Here is a 24,183-nt window from a genome sequence, read left to right as displayed (position 1 = left end):
TGTGTATATATATATATATATATATATATATATATAAAACTGTATTTTATTCAACAGCTATTTACTAAACAACTGTCATATTCAGGGATATCATTTTAATAAGCAGATGGATGGATGGACAGCCAGATATTTATTTAAAAAGAAAGTGAAAAAGCAAAACATAGTTCCTAAATTTACAAAATACCTTTAAGAAACTGAGACACAACATTTAGTCCACAACTACCATTTTTGTCCTAAAATACTTTTTTTTTTTTTTTTTTGCGGCACGCGGGCCTCTCGCTGTTGTGGCCTCTCCCGTTGCGGGGCACAGGCTCCGGATGTGCAGGCTCAGCGGCCATGGCTCACGGGCCCAGCCGCTCCGCGGCACGTGGGATCTTCCCGGACCGGGGCACGAACCCGCGTCCCCTGCATCGGCAGGCGGGCTCTCAACCACCGCGCCACCAGGGAAGCCCCTAAAATACTTTTATCTGCAATTGATATTGAATAGGGAATAGATTGCATAGTCTTAAAACAAAAAGGCAAACAAAATTCTATTTAAACCAGAGCATCTTCCACTAAGAAAGCCAGGACTAAGGAAGCACTGTAGCTTTGTAATCCACAGGTAAAACCTCTTCTTGGATTATTTAAGAACAACTCTGCACTCTTGAGAGCATGGGGTATATTTCTGCAGCGTTTCTATCAGGATAGTAATTAGTATAGCTGAGAAATGCCATCAACGGCACAAGTAAAATTAGCCTTTACTTGTAAAATTTCTCCTGGGCAGTGCTGGTGGCTCCTGCCTCCACCAAGCAGAGTAATGGGCTTGCTGGGTCGTCCCACAGCAAGCAAATCGCCCCATCAGCAGCACCTGAATAAAACCACAAGCACATCAAACTGGACCACCAGAACATCTACCTCTGTCTGCTTCAATCACACCTGCCTCATCCTAGCCCCATCCCCTCATCAAATCTCACTTATGAGTCATAAAACAGCACTTTTTTTCTTTTGCCACCAGGGAACTCTTAATTTCCCTGAAAATTTTTGAGTAGCCTTAGGCTTATGGCATGTTTCAACCAAACATTTTTTTCTCAGTACAGTGATACGTCAGGTCAGCGGTCCCCAACCTTTTTGGCACCAGGGACCAGTTTCGTGGAAGACAATTTTTCCACGGGTGGGAGGGAGGGCGGAGGGGAGGTGCAGAAGGTTCAGGCGGTAATGCGAGCGATGGGGGGCGGCGGATGAAGCTTGGCTCCCTCGCCCTCCTCTCACCTCCCGCTGTGTGGCCCTAACAGGCCTCGGACCCGTACCATCCACGGCCCGGGGGTTGGAGACCCCTGCCTCAGGGGAAACGAAGGTCCAAGGAGAGGAGGTGACCGGGCCAACATCACATCCTGTTTGGCATCAAAGTCGGCATCAAAGTCAAGTCTAAGTTAAGTCTAAAGCTCCCTAGTCTGGAGCTTTCTCTTTTTGTTAAACAAAGCAATCTCCTTAGGATAAAAGTTACTGCTTTTACTCCACACCTACTAATATTTCTTTATCTGGACCTTTTCTGACCACCTTCTCCCTGGGTTTGAGGAAGAGAAACACCACCGGCCCAAGACATCTCATGTTCTCCCTCCTCTTTCAGACCTTGTTCAACCAATAAACCCTCTTTCTAGTGGCCCATTCCCTAAAAGTTAAAAATATGGCCAACTGTGTCACACATTGGTGGGGGAAGACTCCCCAGACTCTGCATCCCCTCCAGTTATCACTCTTCAAAGTCAAGCTCCTTTCAGGAAAAGTATAAAAATCAGTATTACCACTTGCAACCCACTGCAGTTTAACATCCATTCTCACCATTGCCATGACGTTAAAAAAAAAAAAAAAAGCCAGTTCCACTAAACCCACATCCCTATTCATCATCACCACCTGGATGAGTGAGACTTTGCAACAAAACATGATCAAAAAACATGATCTCACAGCATCCTGATCCTGTTTCACCCTCAGTCTTCCCAAGTGGATCAAGCCCAAAACCTCTGACTCCTTTTGTTTCCTCCACTAGAATAGTACCTCCATAGAGGCAGGAATTTTTTACTATTACTATACCCTCAGCACCTAGTCCAGAAAATGGCGGAAATTCCATATTTGTTGACTTGATCCATTTCAGCCATTCACTCATCATTTTGTTTGATCCCCTTGGGGGACAGCAGTGATATCTCCAGTGGAAAGTAGGTGAACACATCTAAAGACCAGTGGAGAGATTAGAGTTAGAGAACTTAATATGAGAGACCATTCCTTTGGTACAAACTATTAAAGTGTAATCATAAGAGTTTTAGCTGGACAGAGATTATGCAGCAGATGGATTCAGTAGACAGAGATTAATAAAACAGGCCAAAGTTTTTAAAAAATCAATCAAACACCTCCTCTGAGTCCTCGGGAGTCTAGCTTGCTTGAATTAATGTGTGGAGCTATCTAGACCTGGAAGCTATGTGATCTTCCTTGGACAACTTGAGAGTTTGCCTTTCCCAAGAGTTTAGACAACAGCATTTACTGGGAAATCATCCTCATCTTTTCTCTCTATTATTCCCTATAGTGATACAAAAATTATAGTTTCCACCTTACGATGCAGAAAATATTTCAATGAAGCCTAGAAGAAAAGTGTAATATGAGTCTCCCTTTTTTTAGCAATAGAAAAGTCTGACTATGGTCCAAAATTCTCCAGAGTAGCCATCTGTAAAACAACATGAACTGGCTTAGATTCAGCTAAGGGGGTCAATATCTCAGGCAAGAAAACTCTCCTACCCATCCCTAAGAAGCTCGTCTGAACTGCTTTCAAGAGCAGGGTATTCTAATTCCACTGAATCTATAAAGGAGAAAGAATAACAGGACAATAGGGAAAAAACAGTCCCAAGACTGTAATATGGCATCTCCTTGGCATATAACAATACCTACGCATCCAGTGATGACATTTTAGAGGTGGCATTTCCCCCTCCATCTCTCTCCCTCCTTTCCTCTCTCTCTGTCTCTTTATCTCTCTCTCTCTGTCTCTTTGTCTCTGTGCCTCTGTCTCTGTCTCTCTCACACACACACACACACATATTAATAACAGAAAAGGCATGTCAAAGAAAACTGGGCTGTTCTCAACTCAAAAGACGCAGAGCTTCTGCTGAGTCTGTAAGCACCCTTCCCTTTTGATCATCAGCATATTGACAGAGGAGGTCTTCAACTCATCCTTCTGCTGTACCATGGCAGAGGAGTTCACAGAGCCAGGAACATACAGGAAAAATCATGGAAGCAAAATACAGTGCCTCCATGTAATATTAAGTACCATACTAACTTCTCTTGAATCAGAAAAAAGTTTTAAGGTGATCTCCAAGGTCCAATTTCTCTTTCTCCTCCTTAAACATAAGTGCAATAATTGGACAACTACTTTTGCCCTACCTTCATCCCAATGCTTTATGAAATAAATCTCTAATCATCTAGTTTCTCTTGTCCATTCTCTCCATTGAAAGTCTGGACTCCCCACCACCCACCCCTGTTCCCACCTTCCACCATTTTGAATATTAGTCCATTCTCAAGGACTGACTCCAATGCCACTTTCCCTATATGAAGTCTTCCCTCATCCCTTCCTTCTCTGGGTTTCTAAAGCATTTTAATTGTATGTTTTAGTGGCAGGTACAACTTTCTTCCCTTTTATTAATGGGTCTTTTTTTTATAGGTTTTTATGAGTACAGCATTTTCCCTGCTAGACTACATTCTCATGGCAGGAGCCAGGACCTACTCGTTTTTGTAACCACAAAGCTTCTAAACAGAGGGCTCTGTCTTCCAATCAAGATGCTCTGGGCTATTAGTAAACCTTAACTCAAATTGGCTTATAAAAATTGCAGGAAATCCAGAGGTGGGACAGTCTTCAGGTATGGCTCTGGTTCCATTTCTCTGTCATTCCCTCAGCTCTCTAACTCCCTTATGTGTTGCCTTTGTCCCCAAATTGGTTTCCCTCATGGTTATCATCATAATCTATTATTTGAATGTTTACTCATGCTAGCATGGTGCTAAATATTTTTACATTAACCCCCTCATTTAATCCAATTAAACTTAAATCCTATGAAATTTACCCTTATAGTAGTAAATTTATACCTAAAGCACGTACTATTATTATACCTACATTACAGGTGAGGAAACAGGTTCAGCCAGATAAACTAAATTGCCTAAAGTCCCACAGCTGGAAATGGAACCCAGGAAATTAATTTCCAAAGCTGGTGCTCTCAACTACTGTCAAAGACAACCCAACAAGAACCAAGAAGGCAGGCCCCACTAATGCCACATTACCAGTCTGCTCACAGAAACTCTGAACGGGCAACATATCAGATGCAGAGGGCAAAAGTGTGGCTGCCAGAATTACAATATAAGCATCATGTATGAATGATCCTACACATCCTACAACAAGGTTAGGAAACACCTAATAGGTGTTAAGAAGGCCTTCAAGACTGGCACCAAGTTGAGACTTTCTCATAGAAGCTAATCAGAAATACTGGATGGGATTTGGAAAGGCAATGACTTTTTCAACACAGGCTTCCAAGTTGTTTAATTCATACTCCATGCCTGCCCTAAGATTACCTTGTGTACACAGGGTTGGCCACTAGATATTTCAGCCGACCCTGATTTTGGCAACCAATTTTGGAGCTAGTTTGTCTGGGCTCAGTCTCAGCTCTGCCATTTGCTAACTGTAACCTTGGACAAGTAACCTCCCCTCTGAGCCTTGCCTTGCTCGCCTATAAAATGGGGATAATACTAACAGTACCTACTTCACAGAGCCAGGAACATACAGGAAAAATCAGGAAACATACAGGAAAAATGAGACTCCATATGTGAACCCTTTGGCACAGAGTTTGAAATATCATTATTCCATTTAGAATACACGTAGGAAGTACTTTATGAGCTACACTGATCATTTTTATTCCTATCAAGGGAACATACTGCAGTCAGGTGGGTGTGCTAAATGGGAAAGTGATTCATAGACCTCACACTCTTGCCTGAGAAAGGCAGGAGCCCAGATCTTCCCCACAACTCCCCCTCCCCAACCCCTTCCAGAGGCCCTACATTGGCTGAGTGTTGGGAGGATGCTATGCCCATTCTCCTGGACTCTGGCTAGGCTTCTAGAGAAGACAGAGAATGCTCACATCAAGGACTCTTCTGAGAAAGGTTAAAAAAAATGAGCAAGAAATTTCCTTCCCTAGCTAAAACTTCATGTTCAAGCTCCAAGGTAGAGTCAAAAACAAGGTATATCACTGCTATGTTCCTTATTCACATTCTACATAGAAAAAAAGAAATGGCTCTCAAATAATTTTCATGAGATGGTAAAGGGACCAAACATGTGTCTCACACTGCCTGAGTGCTGGGAGGATGCTGTACCCATTCTCCTGGACTCTGGCTAGGCTTCTAGAGAAGAGAGAAAGTGCTCACATCAAGGACTCTTCTGAGAAAGGTTAAAAAACATGAGCAAGAAATTTCCTTCCCTAGCTAAAACTTCATGTTCAAGCTCCAAAGTAGAGTGCAAAACAAGGTATATCACTGTTATGTTCCTTATTCACATTCTACATTAAAAAAAATGGCTCTCAAATAATTTTCATGAGATGGTAAAGGGACCGAAAGTGTGTCTCACACTACTTTAGAGTCTTCTTCAGCCCTGAGCATGGAACTGGGAACACAGTAGTTACCCAATTAACCTTTACTTTCTAACTCACCAAAATCTTTTGTTTCTTGCTCTATCACAAACGCCTATGGCATAATTTAATTTGCAGTCTTAGATTTATTTGCAATTACAAAGAAATGAAATAGAATTTTCTCAGGTGAACGGGGAATTTTGGCACCCCAAGACAAATGTAATGACCTAAAAGTCCTCAATGAAATATTTAAACGTATACTTTACTATGACACCCAACACTATGCAAACTCTTTCAAGGTAACATTCCTGAGGGTGGAAGAAAATCTACCACCTCTAGTATATTGTACCTGAATACATTTAGTGAATGTGGTACAGTCTATCTACAAGCTTCCACCTTACCAAATACACACTCTCTAACCATCACCAAAATCCTGGTAAGTGTCTCCACTTCTCAGCACAAACTGAATAGCAGTGAGTCAAAGACATGTCTCATATCACCAAGAGCTCATTCATTTCATTAACTACTAGGAACTACTTACTCCTAATACATGTACTTAATATTAAATGGCAATATCTAGACAGAGTTTTACCTAAATGCGCTTGGGGTTCAGAGCAGGAGTAGGGAGGAGAAATGTTGTGCACAATTCAGATTTTACACATTTTCCTAGGGAAAACTACAAAGTTTAATGAAAGCTTCATAGCAAGTACCTTGTCCCCAAAGTTTAAAATCACAGACAGAAGTTTTAAAAATTTCAGAAGGCAAATTTTATTTATTATTTGCTGCATTTCTAAATTTGAGTAGTTTCTAAATTTGGTCATAATGTGCACTATCCAACTTTCCATCGCATATATTTACTTATTTCTACTGGTTTCAGGATTCATTGGGAACTTTTATATTATTTTACATGGGTATTTCAGAAAGCTCCTCCAAGGGACAAACTGGTGAATTTTAATTTTTTTCAACCTTTTTAGATAATATGTGCTCAGGAGTCAATATTTTTTACACCTTAGAATAGAACATGTCAGATTATAACATGCCTAGTTCTAAAAGTCTACAGATGCTATCACCAAAGTTTCAACCAGTTTGGAGACCCAAGTGTCAACGAGACTCAGGAAGTTTACAAACAGTGGAGAATTTTTTACGGTTCCATACAGGATGTAATCTGACATTATGTAAAGGAGCCATATGGGTTCCACTAAGATAAGATAGCATGAACCTGGTATCAGTCAACACTTCTTCTGGAATTTCTGCAGTGGGCAAAATCAGAGCCAGGGATTAGCAAGATGGGTGTGATGGTCAAGAGATTCCAGAGGCTTACTGAAATAGCTAGTTATAGACAGAGGTAACAGTAGTTAACTTTCTTTGATTGGTCTTGGTCTTCCTAATAACTGAAATAAGGCAATCTCCCAATTATATGTTGCACAAACATATTTCCCAGAAAAAGCTGTCCAGTCCTCCTTACCACCTTACCCACTGGCTCCCTTGATAGAGAATCTACCCAACATGCCCTTTCTCAAAGAGACTCTCCGTAGTTCTTCTGGGGATGGGGCGTGGGAAGAGGGGCACAGAGCTCATGACTCCTTTGGCCACAGCTGACTGGATCTAGAACAGACTCTGATTCAAGTTGGGCCAATCTGATTATTGTTTCTCTGAATTCAAAACTGAAATAAAGAAACTAAGCAGTATCTATTGAGCACTTGAATGGAGAAGACATGTATGCTTTCCTTTAGTGGCCACTTTTTCACAAGCAACATATAAAACCAGATACTGAGAGAGAAATGAGAGAGTGAGAGACTTTGTCCCTATTTCTGATCTTTTTCCAACTAACTCAATTCCAGCCCCCCAAGACACCTGGCTATCCTACTTACCCTTAGAGTCTGGGAGGAACCCTTATGTGTTCCTAGTAAATCCCCCATTTTTTTTCTTCAGCATGCTTGAATGTGTTTCTGCTACTTGCAACTACATTCTCCCTTAACCAAGAAGTGACAGAATGAATCAGTAAATAAATGAGCTGGATTCTCAAAGAAGACAAAGAAGAGGTTTCATAGGGCAAAGCTGCTAAGAAAGGCAGAAATCAGGAATGCTGGGACCCAAGAGGGGAAGATCTGACTTTGAGAGACAAGATTTGGAACAATACAAAAGATAATTCCTGAATAGGTGTGAGTATCCCAGTGAGGCCAGAAATTACTTGAAGAGGAAGCTGAGAGATGCCAGTTGAGAGACTCCTAGGTCAGGAGGCCATCTATATACCCTGAAGTTCTTGAAGATGGAGACAAGGTCAGGAAAATTCTAACTGGGTTAATGAGACCATTCTCATTGGTGTCCAATAATCCATAAAAAAGAACTTCCCCATCCCTGATGCTCTGCTCTTGTGGACCCAGCAAATTTGTCAAAATCATAACCACCTTAAAGGATCTGCTCGGCCTTTAATGAGCATCCTAAGAGACAATCTCTCTCATTCCTCTGCCACCTGTGGTTTTAATTTTCCAGCCAGTCCTGGAGTTGCTTCCTCTCAGCCTTCTGGATGGCTTTCCAAGATAGGAGTGTTCCTTTGGCATTCTCCCCTGTTCATTGACTTGACAAGAAAGTATTTGCTCCTCCCTGCTTGCTCTCTATCCTCTGTTGCTCCCGGCAACACACTCCCTTCCTCATTCTTGCTTTCCATCCTTTCTGTATACCTCCTTGACAACATCCTTAAGATACTGTCAGGGAGCACACTACTACTTACACTCTATATTAGGTCTTCCACTTCAGCATCAAATTCCCTGGTTTTTAAGCAAATCTGTTGTTTTCCCTTTCAAAACAGTGGAAAGAACACAATTTTGGAGCTAGGCATACCTTAGATTCAAATCCCAGCTCTCTTTAATGGTGAGACCTCAGACAGAACACTTAATCTCTCTGTGCCTTTTTTCTCATCTGTAAAATGGGAATGCCATATGTTTTGCAGGGCTGTTGAGCTCATGCACATGGAAAGCAACTAGTAAGTTCCTGGTACATAGCAGGAGCTCAAAAATGTTTATCCACCCTCCCTTTCAAGATCAATGTGAGACAGAAACAAAAAGCACTAGGGGCTTCCCTGGTGGGGCAGTGGTTGAGAGTCCGCCTGCCGATGCAGGGGACGTGGGTTCGTGCCCCGATCCGGGAAGATCCCACATGCTGCGGAGCGGCTGGGCCCGTGAGCCATGGCCGCTGGGCCTGCGCGTCCGGAGCCTGTGCTCCGCAACGGGAGGGGCCGCAACGGTGAGAGGCCCGCGTACCGCAAAAAAAAAAAAAAAAAAAAAAAAAAAAAAAAAGCACTCTAAAAGGTCAGTTTAAAAAATAAGTTTCATTTCCTTTACAGGTTGTCCATCTCCTTATAAGACTGATCTCTATTTACCAAATGTCTACATCTAAAAGAATTCAAGGTATTTGAAGAGTCATGGTTACTAATCCAGGTCAAGATTTTTTTTTAAGACATCTTTCACAATTCTTTCCCACACAATGATGAGTCGTTTTGCCTTTTACATCATTATTTTTACATAAATATATACACTCTAATCATCACAAAGTGAATAAATTGAGTATAGGCAAAGTATCAAGAAAGATGAAGATATAGTAACCATCCAATTAACTCAGGGTTTCTCAACCTTGCATCTATTGACATTGTTGGACAGATAATATGGCGGGGGTGGGAGGAGTCTAAACATGCATTGTAGGACATTTAGCAGCATGCCTGGCGCCTACCCACTAGATGCCAGCAGCATACCCCACCCAGTTGCAACAACCAAATGTCCCCAGACATGGCCAAATGTGCCCTGGGGGATAAAATTGCCCCCAGTTGAGAACCACTAAGTTAATTTGATCAATGTATATTGCAGAGTCAGACAGTACAAGCCCAGCTATGGGTTTATAAGACAGGAAGTAGCTGCTTAAGTCATTACTTCTTCTCTCCAGAATATTCCTACTGAAAAAACAAAATGGCTGCATGTCACTTCCAAGATAAAATCAAATGCTGGCTTCACAGAAAAATAGAGAAGAAATTGCACGTGCCAGAATTCTGTTTGTCAGGCTGGTCTAGCTCTTGGCTGCATGCCCACATTCTGCCTAAAACCTACTTCCCAAACTTTTGAAAATGCTTTCCACAGCTTTCAGAACCTGACCTTTAGAGCAGCTTTATCTACGTGTGTGTGAAATAGATTTACAATTTTCTCTACTCCTGCAAAGCCAAACCACTTACTGAGTTCAAATGCCAACTGGGGATGGTGGGAATTTGCACACAGATGTCAGTGGACTCCAAAACAACAACACAGGAGCTCCACCTGCAACTAATTATAGAAACTGAAATTGCACTCTGGCCAGAAGAGGCCAGGTTCAGAACCCACCCCATCTGCTTTGGCCGATAAAATCCCTCTGTTACTTTTTCTCATGTAAATATAGACTTGCTTCTTAAATTACTCTGAGGATGTTGTCTATATGGAATTTCATTAAGCAGTGAATACTTTGGGGGTGACCAATGCCCTCTGCCTTCCCCTCCCAGAGGTTGGTTTCAAAAAGCGCCTTCAGCACAAGTGAGACTAAAATAATCTATTCATTGAAATATTCCAAAATGTTTTCTTTGGTTGATTGTGTGCTGTTGCTATCCCATAGCCAAAATAAAGTGATCCAGAGAGAAAATGGAAGATGGAAGTCATTTAGTTCTCCCAAGGTCTGGCATGCAAGAATGTTTATTTTCTTCCCATTAGCCAAGTCTTTCATAAGAAAACCTGGGAATAAAAATCTGTAAGGCTACTAATGCAGTGCACATGGCTGATCCTAGGGCTGACTGCAAGAGATTACTGAGGTAAAAATCAGCTGACATCTGTGACAAAGATATATAGCTCACTTCAAATCATTCTCTTACATTCTGGCAAACAAAGAAATCAACTGTTGGATCCGTGCCTTCTCATCTATCTTCAGAACCAAAGGAAGTTTTCACCTACAGACAAAAGGCATTTAAATTTGTGGTTTCAGTCTAAGTAGGTCATTGCCTAAGTCTGGACCAAAGTTTTTCCACCTTTCTGGAAAGGTGGACAAAAGCTACTATTCTCTGAAGAGCTGAGGAAGACTATTTCAAGACAAAGAAGATGAAATTTTTTTTTCTTCTAAGATTCAGCATTCCAAGTTATGTTGTGGTACCAAACTAGTTCATCTTCCCTAGTTCTAAATCCATGTGCCTATGTAACATTGGGCAAAACACACACAGACACTCGCTCTTCCAATCAGAGTTAAAGTGAAAAAACTTACAGATATGACATATGATTGACTTCTTAATTTCTCAAATCTCTTGATATGACTTACAAGCCCTTAAGACATTTGGAGAAAGAGGGTGACTAAGGACAGCTCAAGTCAGCACGGTGGACACCTGCTTTTGTCCTAGAGCATCCCTTCGTCCTTCATGTCAGTTTATTTAGAGAACTGCTCCTCTCCCAATGCCTGCAGTTCTAACAGGTCACCAGTCATGGTAACCCCTTCTCACATACCTGTCCCCTGCCACCACACACACTCACTAAGTCCTGGAGAAAGAATATAACCAAGGCAGGACCAAAGTCCTTCCATAAATTTTCTAAATGATAAATGAAGATACAGGGATCTCTTACCACTTCAATTATGACCTACCACATGAAGGAGAAAATGAGGCTCACACGTACAGGCAGATATTGAGAACCAGAAATGAAGCAATGGGGAGAGACAAAGTCCTGCTACAGTTTGAGGCCCTGGATCCAGTCAACCCCAAGCTCCATACCTGAGCCTTTCTGCAATTTCATTGCAGGAACTAATAAATTTCCATTTTCTTTTATACAGGCTATCAGTAGCATTCGTGTTACTACTTAAGAGTATTGTCCAATACCATTAGTAAGTAAGTTTCTTCATTCTCATGTGTAAGGTCCTTTAAGGTCTCATTTCACCTCACTGAAATGCACCTATTTTTATGGTTATGATGACTGGTGATAATTAGAATAATAATTATCAGTTCATGATTTTCTATGTTTTATCAGTTAGGAAGGTACTAAGCTGCAAGTAATAGGATACCCAACCAACACTGACTTAAACAACTAGGGGTTTATTTTCTCACATGACTAGAAGTCTGGAGGCAGGCCATTGCTGGGGCTGGTGCAACTGCTCAGGGATGGTAAGACATATGTCTCTATGCTTTTCTTGTCCTTCCTTCCATGGTTACTAACAGTCAACATATTGACACTAAAGACAGAAAGAAGGAGGAAGGAGCACTGCTGGTGACATTTATTCCTTTATCAGGAAAATAAAACTTTGCCTAGAATCTCCCAGATTTCCACGTGAGTTTCATTGGTCAGTCACCTCAGGAAGAGGAGGAGGAGCCTGAAGGTGAGCCATTAATCAGGCATCATTAGGATATTAGAAGGCCCAGCCACTGAAGGAAACTTCGACCATACTGAAAGGGTTCATCCACTTTAGAAGTCTCAAACTTAATGTCGCAATTCCAGAGCTGCTCTTAAAGAAGGTTTTCCCAAAGTGTGGCCTTTATACCCTTAGTTCTAGGAATATTTATAGTTTGTGACAGATAGGATTTGTGTGTGTGTGTGTATTTATATATATATATATATATATATATTCACTTCACTCCCTTTCTGCTTTGCAGGGAGTAGATTTCCCTGACCCCCACTGACTTTGGACTTGGCCACATAACATGCTTTAGTCAACAGAATGTTAGTGGACATGATGCAAGCAGAGGCTTTAAATGCATCTATGTGGTTTGGTTGGATCACTTGGTGTCTGTGATCCACCATCAGAAGACAAAGCCCTGAATAGCTGCTGTTCCAAACAGAATGTGGAAACACGTGGAACGTACCTGAATCCCACTTTCAGCCTAGAGCCTGGTGCTCAGAGTCCAGACCTGCACAACTAAATTACAGCCAACCTGTAAATATGTAAGGGAGAGGTAAATGCTTATCTTTTTAAGCTAGCAAGTTTTGGTATGGCTTGTTAGACAGCATTACTGCAGCAATAGCTGGCTAATACATAAGTGCTCAGTTTAAGATAAAGTTTCATGGTCAAGTAAGTTTGGGAAATTGCTGGATTAAGTAAATTTAATAAATATTTTTAACTGCAAGAGTTAGAGCATTTCACATGCTGATATGTTATATTAGTCTACTAGGACTGCCAAAACAAAGTATCACAAACTGGGTGGTTTAAACAATAGAAATTTACTGTCTTGCAGTTCCGGAAGCCAGAAGTTCGAGAACAAGGTGTCAGCAGGGTTCTTCCTTCTGAGGACTGTGAGGGAATGATCTGTTCCAGGCGTATCTCTTTGGCTTATAGATGGCCATCTTCACCCTGTCTCTTCCACTGGCCTTCTCTCTGTGCATGTCTATGCCTGTGTCCAAATTTCTCCTTTTAATAAGGACACCAGTCATATTGGATTAGGCCCACCCTAAGGACCTCATTTTGACTTGATTACCTCTGTAAAGACCTTATCTGCAAATAAAGTCACATTCTGAAGTGCTGGGGGTTAAGATCCCAACATATCTTTTTTAGGGGGGACACAACTCAACCCAAAATATAGTGTTTGAATTTCTAAGAGAGGAGTATCTAGTATGTTGTGTCTTAAGTTTACTTGACCAGAAGATCCCCTTTGGAAAGTGTCATTTCCCTGGACACACTTTGGAAACCTGGATTTGAGGGATCCATGGATCTCAGAGTAGTAGAAGGAATGGTGCCCAAAAGAAGATATAGGGAGAAGGCAGATCTGAGCAGTGAATATATTTAAGTACCACCCACAAACCTGATGGGACTCAGCTCTCCAGGGATAAGCCCTTGATCTCATAAACACTCAGTACTCAAGGTTACTGCAGCTGCATTTAACTGTCAATGGACACCCCTTCCCAATGCAACTGCCTCACCACCTTCTCAGCAGGAGATAGAATTAATTCTGTCACCCACTTCCAACTGGTACAACTCTTCATATCTGGACACTCACAGTGAAATGAATATTTTAGAACAGAGTGGAATAACCTCTGTTGAAATGGCCCTGCTGTTATATAAATAAAAGAAAAATAATAATAAAGGAAACACGGAAATGTGATCCACCTCGACCTTTTCAAGTTACAGGCTCAAAATGAGAATCAATAAATCATATGTGAAACTAGCTCTAAAACTCATCAAAAACCCTTATTAATATTGATTTAGAGTAGATTATTTTCTATTGTGTTAAGCCAGAAATAGAAATTATCATATAACCATTGATTAAAAGCCATAACATTCCCCAGACAGGTTTACTTACACTTCTTAGGTTACATTTCCCAGTGACCTTGTCCCACTTTTGCACACACGAGATGGGCAAATATTAGATCTAGTACAATCTTCCAGAGTATGATGCTATTTATATTCATGCAGATCCTTGACTAGCCATGCATGAATTAGGAAAATGTCTAAAAACTTCTATATGTACGCCTAATTTGGAAAAAATAATCCAATAAAAATACAAAGTTTGGGACTTCCCTCGTGGCGCAATGGTTAAGAATCTGCCTGCCAATGCAGGCGACACAGGTTCGAGCCCTGGTCCAGGAAGATCCCACATGCCACAGAACAACTAAGCCCATGCACCACAACTACTGAGCCTGTGCTCTAGAGCCAGCAAACCACAACTACTGAGCCCACGTACCACAACTACTGAAGCCTGCGTGCCTAGAGCCCGTGCTCCACAACAAGAGAAGCCACCGCAATGAGAAGCCCGTGCACCACAACGAAGAGTAGCCCCCGCTCGCCGCAACTAGAGAAAGCCCGCACGCAGCAATGCAGACCCAATGCAGCCAAATATAAAGAAATAAATAATAATAATTTTAAAAATACAAAGTTAATAATTGCATTAAAAATCCAGGGATATGAAAATTTAATAACCTATATGCACAAAACTGCAAGATATAAGTCCTTATGAACTTTCTGAAAATGTATTTTCTACCATGTTTTCTCTCTCTGATCTCCATTGTATGGGTAAATAGAACGGAGTTGTAAAGAAAAGACCACCATATCATCTTTTAGAGAAAAATGGGTCACTTAACTTCCCCATACACAGTTGCATTCTCTTGCCCCCAACATCCACTCTAACCCCACAGGCCATTAAAAATAAAAAGGGGACTACCTCAAGTGGCAGCCTAACATCTATTCTAAATCTTTTCTCCTCATCTCTCCCCAAATCAGTCTACAGGTGTGACATTGAGAGCACAAGACTCCACCCCACTCTTTCTCCATCAAGAAAACACACCATGAAGCAAGAAGCACAAGTGATGGCATACAGATAACTCTTCATCCATGCACTCTGGTTTCTACAAACAACCCCAAAATTCCACACATCAGTACTGCAACTCTTAGTATCCCAAATGTATTTCTATACATGCAGATCTTTGTGGCTGAGAAGTAGGGCCTTGGAGAGAACCTAGGAAGTGTGAATGGGAAGGGGGTCTGGGGTGGAATACCCTCCAGGAACCTAGGCGTCTACCCTTCACACATAAGAAATTTGGTCATAGCCACCTACCCATTGGCTCCAAGGTCTGTACTTCCTTTAACACAGGGTGGGTGTTCAACATCCTCCCTTAGATCTGGAGTTGGGTTCAGCTTCCTCTGACAAAACCACAAGGACTTCAAAATATACCGCAAAGGAACTGATGAAAGGGAGACCTCTGTAACACTGCACATAAGGGTGAAAGGTCTGTGCCTGTGATCATTAAATTCACAGAACTATGAATTTCATATACAAGAGCATTCAAATATCCTCACCTCCACACTATAATGGACCTGCTTCCCATTTCTATTCACATAGCACAATTCAAATCATTTTAGATCACCTGAATTTAGTTAGTACCCCCTGGTAGAGCTACATTTGTTGTGGTGGTTGTTAAGACACCACAATCAAGTGTTGTTTCTCTCTTTTACATTCTTTTCTTCCATACAGAAAAGTTTAAGAAGAAATAAATTCCTAATTAAGAACAAAAATCCTAATTAAACTAAATGACAATCTTAATCATTCTATCAAAACTAGTCATTTTTTTCACCTAACATATGAAGTGTAATCTTCCGATCATACTAAGATTCTATTCATAGCTCAGTGATCCTATAAGGAGGTAGTAAGCATAAAGTTAAGATCTTACATGTTGGCGTAAAATAGACCAAAGCCTTAAAGCCCAGCCCTGTCACTTACTTGCCCTGTGTGAACTTGGGCAAGCTGCTTATTCTCTCTACATTTATTTTTAATGTGTAAACTGAGAAAAAATCTAGCACCTACCTCAGACGATTGATGCAAACACTAAATAAGATGATGTACACAAAGCTCTAAGCACAATGCCTAGTACATAGTAAGCCCCCAACTGATGTCTACTGATTGCAGTAGCAGTAATAATAGAAACAGCAGCAACGGCAGAACTCTGGATTCTTCCCCAAACTTTATTTCAAGTCGCTCCACTTTCTGACAAATATAAAAACTCCACCAGTAGAAATTTTTAGTGCTCCTTCATATCTAACTCTCCTCTCCTTCCTGGAAAGAAGAGAGGACTACACCTCACACCCCCTTGCATTTGTGTCACTTCCATCCAGGGAACTGAGAAGACAATGTGTCACCACAGGCACTCTTTTCCTCTGCTGTAACAACTCTTGAAGCCACGTGCCAAGATGTGGAAAGCCTGGATCCTGAGTCACTGCCTGGAGGAGACCTGCCCTGGCGAGTCACTTGACCTGCTTCATACTTCAGGTGAATAAGAAATAAATCTCTGATGGGTTAAGCCACTGAGATTTGAGGCCTGTTGATTACTGCAGCAGGATCTACCTTATTCTGACCAACAGGTATTTATATACCCCTGAAAGGGATGCTGATATACTTCTGGGGGTGGGGGGGACACTTCAGTTTTTTTAAATAACTTGCTTTTTGTCCATTTTTATATCCTTTACTTTGTAATACTACCTCATATTGCAAGTAAATTGACTTTTCAAAATCTCCATGCCTCTTCCTCCTTTTATATTTTTAACCTAAAAAAGAAAATAATTATAGTTTACTTAAGACTAGGGCTTTCACTAAGTCATATGTTGCATAGTCATATGTCACCCACAGTAACCAAGGTAGACTGTGATCATAGTAGGTTCCAGAACAAGGAAGAGGTTCCCTAAAATATTCACTTGCTTCTGGCTAAGGTGACATGGGACAGTTAAGTGGAATTGTGGATATTACCTGCTTTAAACTGAACTATGTCTTACAAAATAGACAAGGGGCTTAAAATGTTTTTAGTCAAAGCAAAAAGGTTTTGTGTGTCATTAAAATGTACCTCAATAAATTATTTATTTTACTTTTTCTTTTCCATATTAATTCTTTGTGAATGTCAAAGAAGAAACATAATGTATTGGCACAGTAGCACATTGTGTAATTTATAAATAAATATACATGTATAAGTAGGGATCTGTGCTCAAAAAAATTTTTAATGATAAAACCATAAGAAACAAGTAATTTTGGAGCTGACCGTTTTAAAAATGGCTTCCAAACTTTTTGTCACTACTTGCATCATTCCTAAACTGCCTTAACCATTTTCCAAAACAACTAAAAAAGGAAGAAAACCTGTACAGAACTGGGGAAATGCACATAGCAATAACAGGACTTCATAAACCAGCTAAGTCAGAAAAAAGCAGAAATGATAGTGAAGGGCATTGATTTGACTTAGGAATGAAGAACAAAGCTTTCTGTTCCAACCGAAAATCATATTTCCACATCTGAAAACCAGCAAAGGCTCTGTCAGATAATCAAAGGGATAAGGTGATTGCTTTCCCCACATAGAAGGAAAACGAAGAGCAGATTCTCATACAGATCAGAAATGCTTCTACAAACGCTTGGACTCCAAAGGGGTAGCAGCCAGGGAAATAGATAGAAGCCAGCAGATGACCCCAAGAAAGGCAGAGAGCTTCCTTAGGACAGCACCAGGACCAACTGTCAGAGAATGACTAGTTCAGCCAAGTTAAAATTACCTCCAGCTTCTACAGAAAGTTAAATGACATCTGGGAATTTTTTCCAGCCAAATGGCACAACAGCCTCTACTCTCCATCTCTTAGCATTTATCTCACTGCTAATAAGAGGTGAAGCTGGGATATAAACCCAGGCATGTCTTACTCCAAAGCCCCTATGAACAGCAGCATATAAATGAGCCTCACAATATAGGTAGGATTTGAAAATGAAGACTAGAGCTGGGACTGAACAAAAAGAGGCAGGGAGAGGGGATGCTGGGAAGGCCACGAATGGAAAGGAACAGAAGGGAAAGGAGGTGGGAAACTTTGAGTATGTGCAAGAATTACCAAGTGGTAGTGCAAGTAGCACAGAAGATGTGGAAGGAGGTGGTACGAGATAAGACTGGAAAGGCTGACTCAGGCATTCCAGTAGAAGGTGCTGTAGGCTCAGCCAAAGGTACACTTCATTCTGGAGGCAATGAGTAATTATTGAGAGCTTTAAAGCAGGGGAATGGCATAACTGCAGGTAGACAATGGGAAAACTAATCTTGCTATGACATGGAAGATGGATCAAAAAAGAGTAAGCACATAGTAGGTGCTTAGTTAATATCGAATGAATAAAGGTAGAAAGACCAGGTTAAAATTTATTGTGTTTCTCTAACATGACATCAAACCCATCCTATCCAATCCCATTTAATATTGTTCAGTTTGCTATTTAGTGAACCAACTTCCCTCATTCTAGAAGGAAATGTTGCTGGTGCATTAAAAAAAAAAAATCAATTCACCAGTCAAATGTGGCCCTCTAAATGTTGCTGTTAAAGTGTCTACTCTTGCAAAAATCAATGTTTTCCTCTTCTATTCAGAAGGAAGTACATCTGAGCTGCTCTTGTGACTACTGAAAAAGAGAACAAAAATAACCAAGTATAAAGTTAGCCAATGAGGAGTGATCTCCCCTCTTCTGCAACAATGTGAAAAGGTTATTGGAAAACAAGATCACAAGCTGTAACCTTACATTTCCTATGCTCTCTGGTAGTCTCTAAGTCAAACACATACTAAGCCATAGCCATCTTGATGATGCCAAACTTTCTTCTGCACAGGCCGTGGTACCATCTGCAAAGCATCAACTACTCCGTGAGAAGCTAAGGCTGAAAAACACTGAGATGAGTCATAACCTACCTGATTTTCTTCATGGGAAACCCTCATCTGCTCCTTGAGGACAGACATCCGGGCTGCCTCTTCTTTCCTCAAGACTCTCTCCTTCTTGAGCTCAGGACTCCAGAAAGTCTTAATACTGTTCATGGAAGACCCCAACTTGCTGTCCTTGATGTCTAGCTCTTTCCGGAGCAGGTCATTCTCTCTCTGAAGTTCCTTGAGCTGGGCTTGAAGGTCTAACATTGTGCTATCCCTTACCTGCCTCAACATGGAGGGGACCTGGTGGTGGTGATGATGGGATGAGCTAGTCAGACCTCCATGTTGATCGGTGTATGAAAGGACATCTGTGTGGGAAAGTCCAGCAGAGGCAATATTGGGACTACTTCCCATAGCTGTGACTCGGCCTCCATATACAGCTCGATTTGTGGCCCTTCCCAGAGTCATGGTGCCCTTTGGGTAAGTTGTTGAAGCCACCCCCTCATGATCACTCAGATACATGGGTCCAGACGTAGCATAGGCTGCATTAAGGGACTGGATATTCTCCATGGACAGAGTCTTGCCTGTTCCTCCACCTCCCCCACTACTTGTTCTTCGGTGGCCCAAACGAGGAGACCTTGGCAAACGAGGAGATCTGGAAGGGCTACCTTCCAGATTGGTGATTGTTCTTGCACTTCCATACATTTTTCTTCTATTATGAGGTGCTACAGAAGAGAAGGAATGCTATACTAAGTTGGAGATTAAGCCAATATTTTCACTGTTGGCCAGAATTTTCACTGCATTCTTTTCATAGTCTGTACCAGGAAATGCATCCAATCAGAGATCTGAAAAATGAGAAAAAAAGATAATCGAAAACAAATTTCTTTAGAACTCTGACTGTTAATTGCATTATATTTTTAAAATATATAGAGAGATGATAGATTGATGATAATGATAGAGTCACACCCATGCTTATTTAAAAATAATAGTGACCCCAAACTTTACTTACTACATGTAAACATTTTGTAAACTCCCCCCCGACCCTGCTCCCAAGAAAGGTGAAAAGTTCTCAGAGCGAAAAAGAAGCTCATTTTTCCTTAGGACAATGAATCTCTGCATTTCAGTCTGTGCTAATTGACAGTTGGGACCTCCAGAAAAATTCACCATAGGATTCCTTATCATAGAGACCCTAGGTATAAAATACTCCATCCTAGGGACATGACCCCCATACACAAGTGGCTTGACAGTAACTCTGAGAAGTTGTTGCTTCTTAGGATGTCAAATAATAGTCAAGCAGGCTGTTACCTCCCTCTCCTGTAACCATTACAGACAGTACTAATCCATCACAGTTCTCTTTCCCACAAAATCCAGAACTCTTCTCAACACAACACTCTATAGATGGTTTACCAATCAACTGGTACTGACACATAAGTCGGAACCTATTGGCCATCTTGGAGCTAGAAGAAAAGAGGTGGCTCAACCAACAAGTCTCCTATACATATAGCCAGATCCTAAATGCTATCACCAAGGAACATGGCAATCCTGTCTCTTTCCCCCTTCATACACATCTTTCAGGCTAGTGTTTTGAGAATTTTTTCCAGTTTGGTTGACATAAATATTCATATTAACCACTCTACAACTGTACAGAAATGGCACAGGGAAACAGTCCCCTGTGTCAGAGTTCCTGGTCCCACAACACCTAGATAAAAGCTCCCTGTCATGGTTACTCAAGTACTTTGGTGCAGATTTACGTAGCTAGGGCTACAGGATTGTGATTATCCATTCAGTGTTAGGATCCAAATGGCCTTAATGGGGTGCATAATGGCCTCCTGCTCTTCCTCTTAGGGTATGTTTAGTGTTCTTTCTTTTTCTTCAGCTTTTAAACACTAAGACCACAGATTCTGGAGAGGGGCCAACCGAGGTTCAAATATCCATTCTAACAATGACAAGCTGAGTGACCTTAGGCAAATTATTTAACTGTCACATGCTTCCCTTCTCTAATAAATAAAATGTGGGTAAAATCACCTAACTCAGTATTGTGAGAAATAGGTAAGATGATGCTTTTTTTTTTGCTTTTTTTTTTTGCGGTACGCGGGCCTCTCACTGTTGTGTCCTCTCCCGGCTCTGGACGCGCAGGCTCAGCGGCCATGGCTCACGGGCCCAGCCGCTCCGCGGCATGTGGGATCTTCCCGGACCGGGGCACAAACCCATGTCCCCTGAATCAGCAGGCAGACTCTCAACCACTGCGCCACCAGAGAAGCCCAATATGATGCTTTTAAAACACCCAGTTTGGTACCTAGCACAGAATAGTCGATAAATAGTTTTTGTTGGTATTATTCAATAAGTGCATTAATAGCATTATACATCTTTTTTTACCTGCCTATCATTCATTCTCCCTCAGTTCTCCCACCCCGCCCCAACTTTCTGGTAATACTCTCTATTTTTCTTAGAGAAATTGTTCCCAACTCTCTACCCACAGTTCATTAGGTTTAGGTGAGGCTGACTCCCTCCATTCTATCCTGGAGGGTGCCAGTGGTGAGAACATGACCCAGTCCTGGCCAATCATCATATTCCATCCACCAGACATAATAGCTGGTTTAGGGATGGGCATGTGACCCACATTGGTCCAAAAACACTCCCTATCATGACTTTAGCTGGAATAATTGGTAAAGATAAGCTCTTTTTTAGCTAGAATTACTTGCTTTCAAGATAGAGCTTCTGAGTACTACCATGTGGAAAGTGCTTCATTATCATTTTCCTTTGCTAACGCAAAGGAAAGCAGAGCCAAACTTTGAATAGTGTGAAATCAAACTGGGTGACATCATTTGAAACCCTGGATCAAGCAGTCACTGACGCTACATCTATCCCTAGGCCATTTTAGCTACATATGCCAGGTAGACTGACTACATTAATGGTCTCAGTTCTTTACCCCTTCCTGTATCTGGGTCCTTGGCTGTGCCCTCCCAATCTGACTCTGGGTTCAGTCATGTGACTTGCTTTGGCCAATAATGTGATAGCAAATGGGAAGCAAGCAGTGGCCTGAAACAGCACTTGTGTGTTTACCCTCTTGCTCATTTTCCTCTGCCATGGCAATTAGAACACGCCTAGTCTAGCCTGCTGAAAGATGAGAAACATAAAATAAGAGTCAAGGTATCCTAGCCAATAGCCAGCCAATCCCAAGACATTTGAGTAAGCCCAGCCAAGATCAGCAAAGCTGCCTGGCAAACAAGCAGCTGACCACAGATGCATGAGTAAGTCCAGCTGAGATCCAGTGAGCCCCATACACTCACAGACTAAATAAATACTTCTGAATATGTCACTGATGTTTTGTGGTTGGTTGTTTTGCAGCATTACTGAGGCAACAGAAAACTGATACATTCACCCATAAATTTCCTTTCTGCTACGTTCAATTCAAATTAGGGTATCTGTCATTTATGCCCTAGAGAGTCCTCTATATAGTATGAAGAAATATTTTGCATACAGCTTTCTCCTAAAAAGTCCCTCCAAAGAATTATACACCTGTTCTTAACTAACGAACTTAGTTTCAAACGTTTATGTTGCTCAAAGCTTAATTTTGTTTTCCTTGAAAATATACAAAAATCATTTTGTATCTAAAATTTTTGCATGAATAATCTGTTCTCTAAAAAAAGTGAGTCAATGGTTCCAACAGTAGGAATTCAGTTACAAAAATGATGAGACAGACAGACAGAAAGTGGAATAATGTGACCATTACATGAATATTTAACATTATGTAATACATATTACATATGTAACATGTAACGAATATTAATCATGAGATGGAAAGATGCTCATGACATACTAGTAGTGGGGGGAAAAAGTAGACTCAAAAACATTTTTATGGTCAATTCACATTGTGAAACCCATATACATACACACTAGCTTGCAGAGAAGACTGGAACAACGCATATCAAAATGTTAACAGTGATGGGGTTCGAAATAGTTTTCATTTTCTTCCTTTTGTTTATTTGCATGTTCTAAACTTTCTATAATAAAGATCTTTTCCATTGTCTTTTTAGGCTTTATTTATTTCTACTCTGATCTTTGTTATTTTTTTCCTCCTACTAACTTGGGGATTACTTTGTTCTTTTTCTAGTTCCTTGAGGTGTAAAGTTAGGTTATTTTCTGAGACCTTTCTTTTAATGTACCTGTTCATCACTATCAACTTAAGAAAATAATTTTTTCCTTCTGTAATTCCAATAGTTAAATTAATTGTTATTTTTGCTATGTTTAGAATCTAGGTCCTAGCTAAGCCACCACTTACAGATGTATTTTCCAAGAAGTGATAAAATCTAACTTGTCCTTCTCTCTCTTCTCTTGTGTCTAGAAGCAGACATTCTGAGGTCCCTAGCCGGGTTTGAAGTCCCAATCCGAATTCAGTAAAACTTACACCCACACAGATTTAATCTGCAGTGATATTACCAGCCCAGCTGGCCAAGGCTTTGGAGAATTGCCACAACCAACAAACAAAAGTGGATTTGCACCTTCTGGAAATACACACACACACACACACACACACACACACACAACACACACAAGACATAACATGCACAGATATATTAACTAGCTTAAAATAATGTTTCTTTAAATATTTGCATTCTCCTTTTCTAGGTTTAGTATCAGTAGCTTAGTGTCATAGAATAGATTGAGAAGCTTTCCATTTTTCATATGTTCTAGAACAGTTAGCATAATAAAGACTCTCTGTTCCTGAAATGTTTGGTAGAACATACTCGTAAAATTAAACGGGCTTAGTTGTTGACTATCTTTTCACTTTTTACTATGTTTACTGATCTATTCGGATGTGCTGCCTATTTTGTGTCAATGATCATTAAAATGTTTCTTGAGAAACAGTCTGTTCCATCGAGATTTTTCAGTCTTCCTGGTAATGTTCTGTATAACTTTTCCTTCAAATTTTTAAAATCTCTTCAAGTTATGTCTCCATCTCATTCCTAATGTTGTTTGTATTTTTCTGTTTCTCTTGGTGACAATATGACAAATTCTTGTCTATTTTTTAGTGTTTTAAAGATACATTTTTTTTCTGTTTTACTGATAAATTTTACAACAGTTTGTCTTCCATTTCATCAATATCTCTTTATCCTTAATAATTTCTATTTCCTTTGTGTTTAGTTACATTTGCCATTTTGCAGTAAATGTTCATTTATCATCAATCATATTTTCTGATGAATGCATGTAAGATTACACACACTGGCTGCATATGTTTTATGTATAGAACTCTTCTGTAAATAGCTTTTCTTTTGAAATTTTTTCTACCCCAGGGAATATTCAGGATATATTTAAATGTCAAAGTAGATAGAAGTTTTTGGCTAAAACTTTGTAGTCCTAATGTTATGGCACTGGGATCATAGAACATAATACATATATCTTCTAATCTTTGAAATTTGTCAAGACTTTCTCAATGGCCCAATAAGTGATTAAAACAACT

At 40.6% G+C, this 24,183-nt stretch overlaps 1 protein-coding gene across 10 annotated transcripts in view; it reads right to left on the bottom strand.

Moving 5' to 3' along the window:
• Window positions 1-24,183, bottom strand: part of ERC2 (ELKS/RAB6-interacting/CAST family member 2) — a 969,444-nt gene that overhangs the window by 911,872 nt on the left and 33,389 nt on the right. For all 10 annotated transcript variants that reach the window (XM_067043890.1, XM_067043893.1, XM_067043897.1 and 7 more), the window contains exon 2: window positions 18,771-19,567. In XM_067043890.1, the coding sequence (XP_066899991.1) occupies window positions 18,771-19,427 (657 nt within the window). In that variant the 5' untranslated portion in view covers window positions 19,428-19,567. The remainder of the gene's footprint in view (window positions 1-18,770; window positions 19,568-24,183) is intronic.

Source organism: Kogia breviceps, chromosome 10 (assembly GCF_026419965.1).
Source record: "Kogia breviceps isolate mKogBre1 chromosome 10, mKogBre1 haplotype 1, whole genome shotgun sequence".
NCBI classification, from domain to species: domain Eukaryota; kingdom Metazoa; phylum Chordata; class Mammalia; order Artiodactyla; family Physeteridae; genus Kogia; species Kogia breviceps.
The sequence above is the reverse complement of the archived record's forward strand: the minus strand, read 5'-3'. Positions and strand labels throughout refer to the sequence as shown.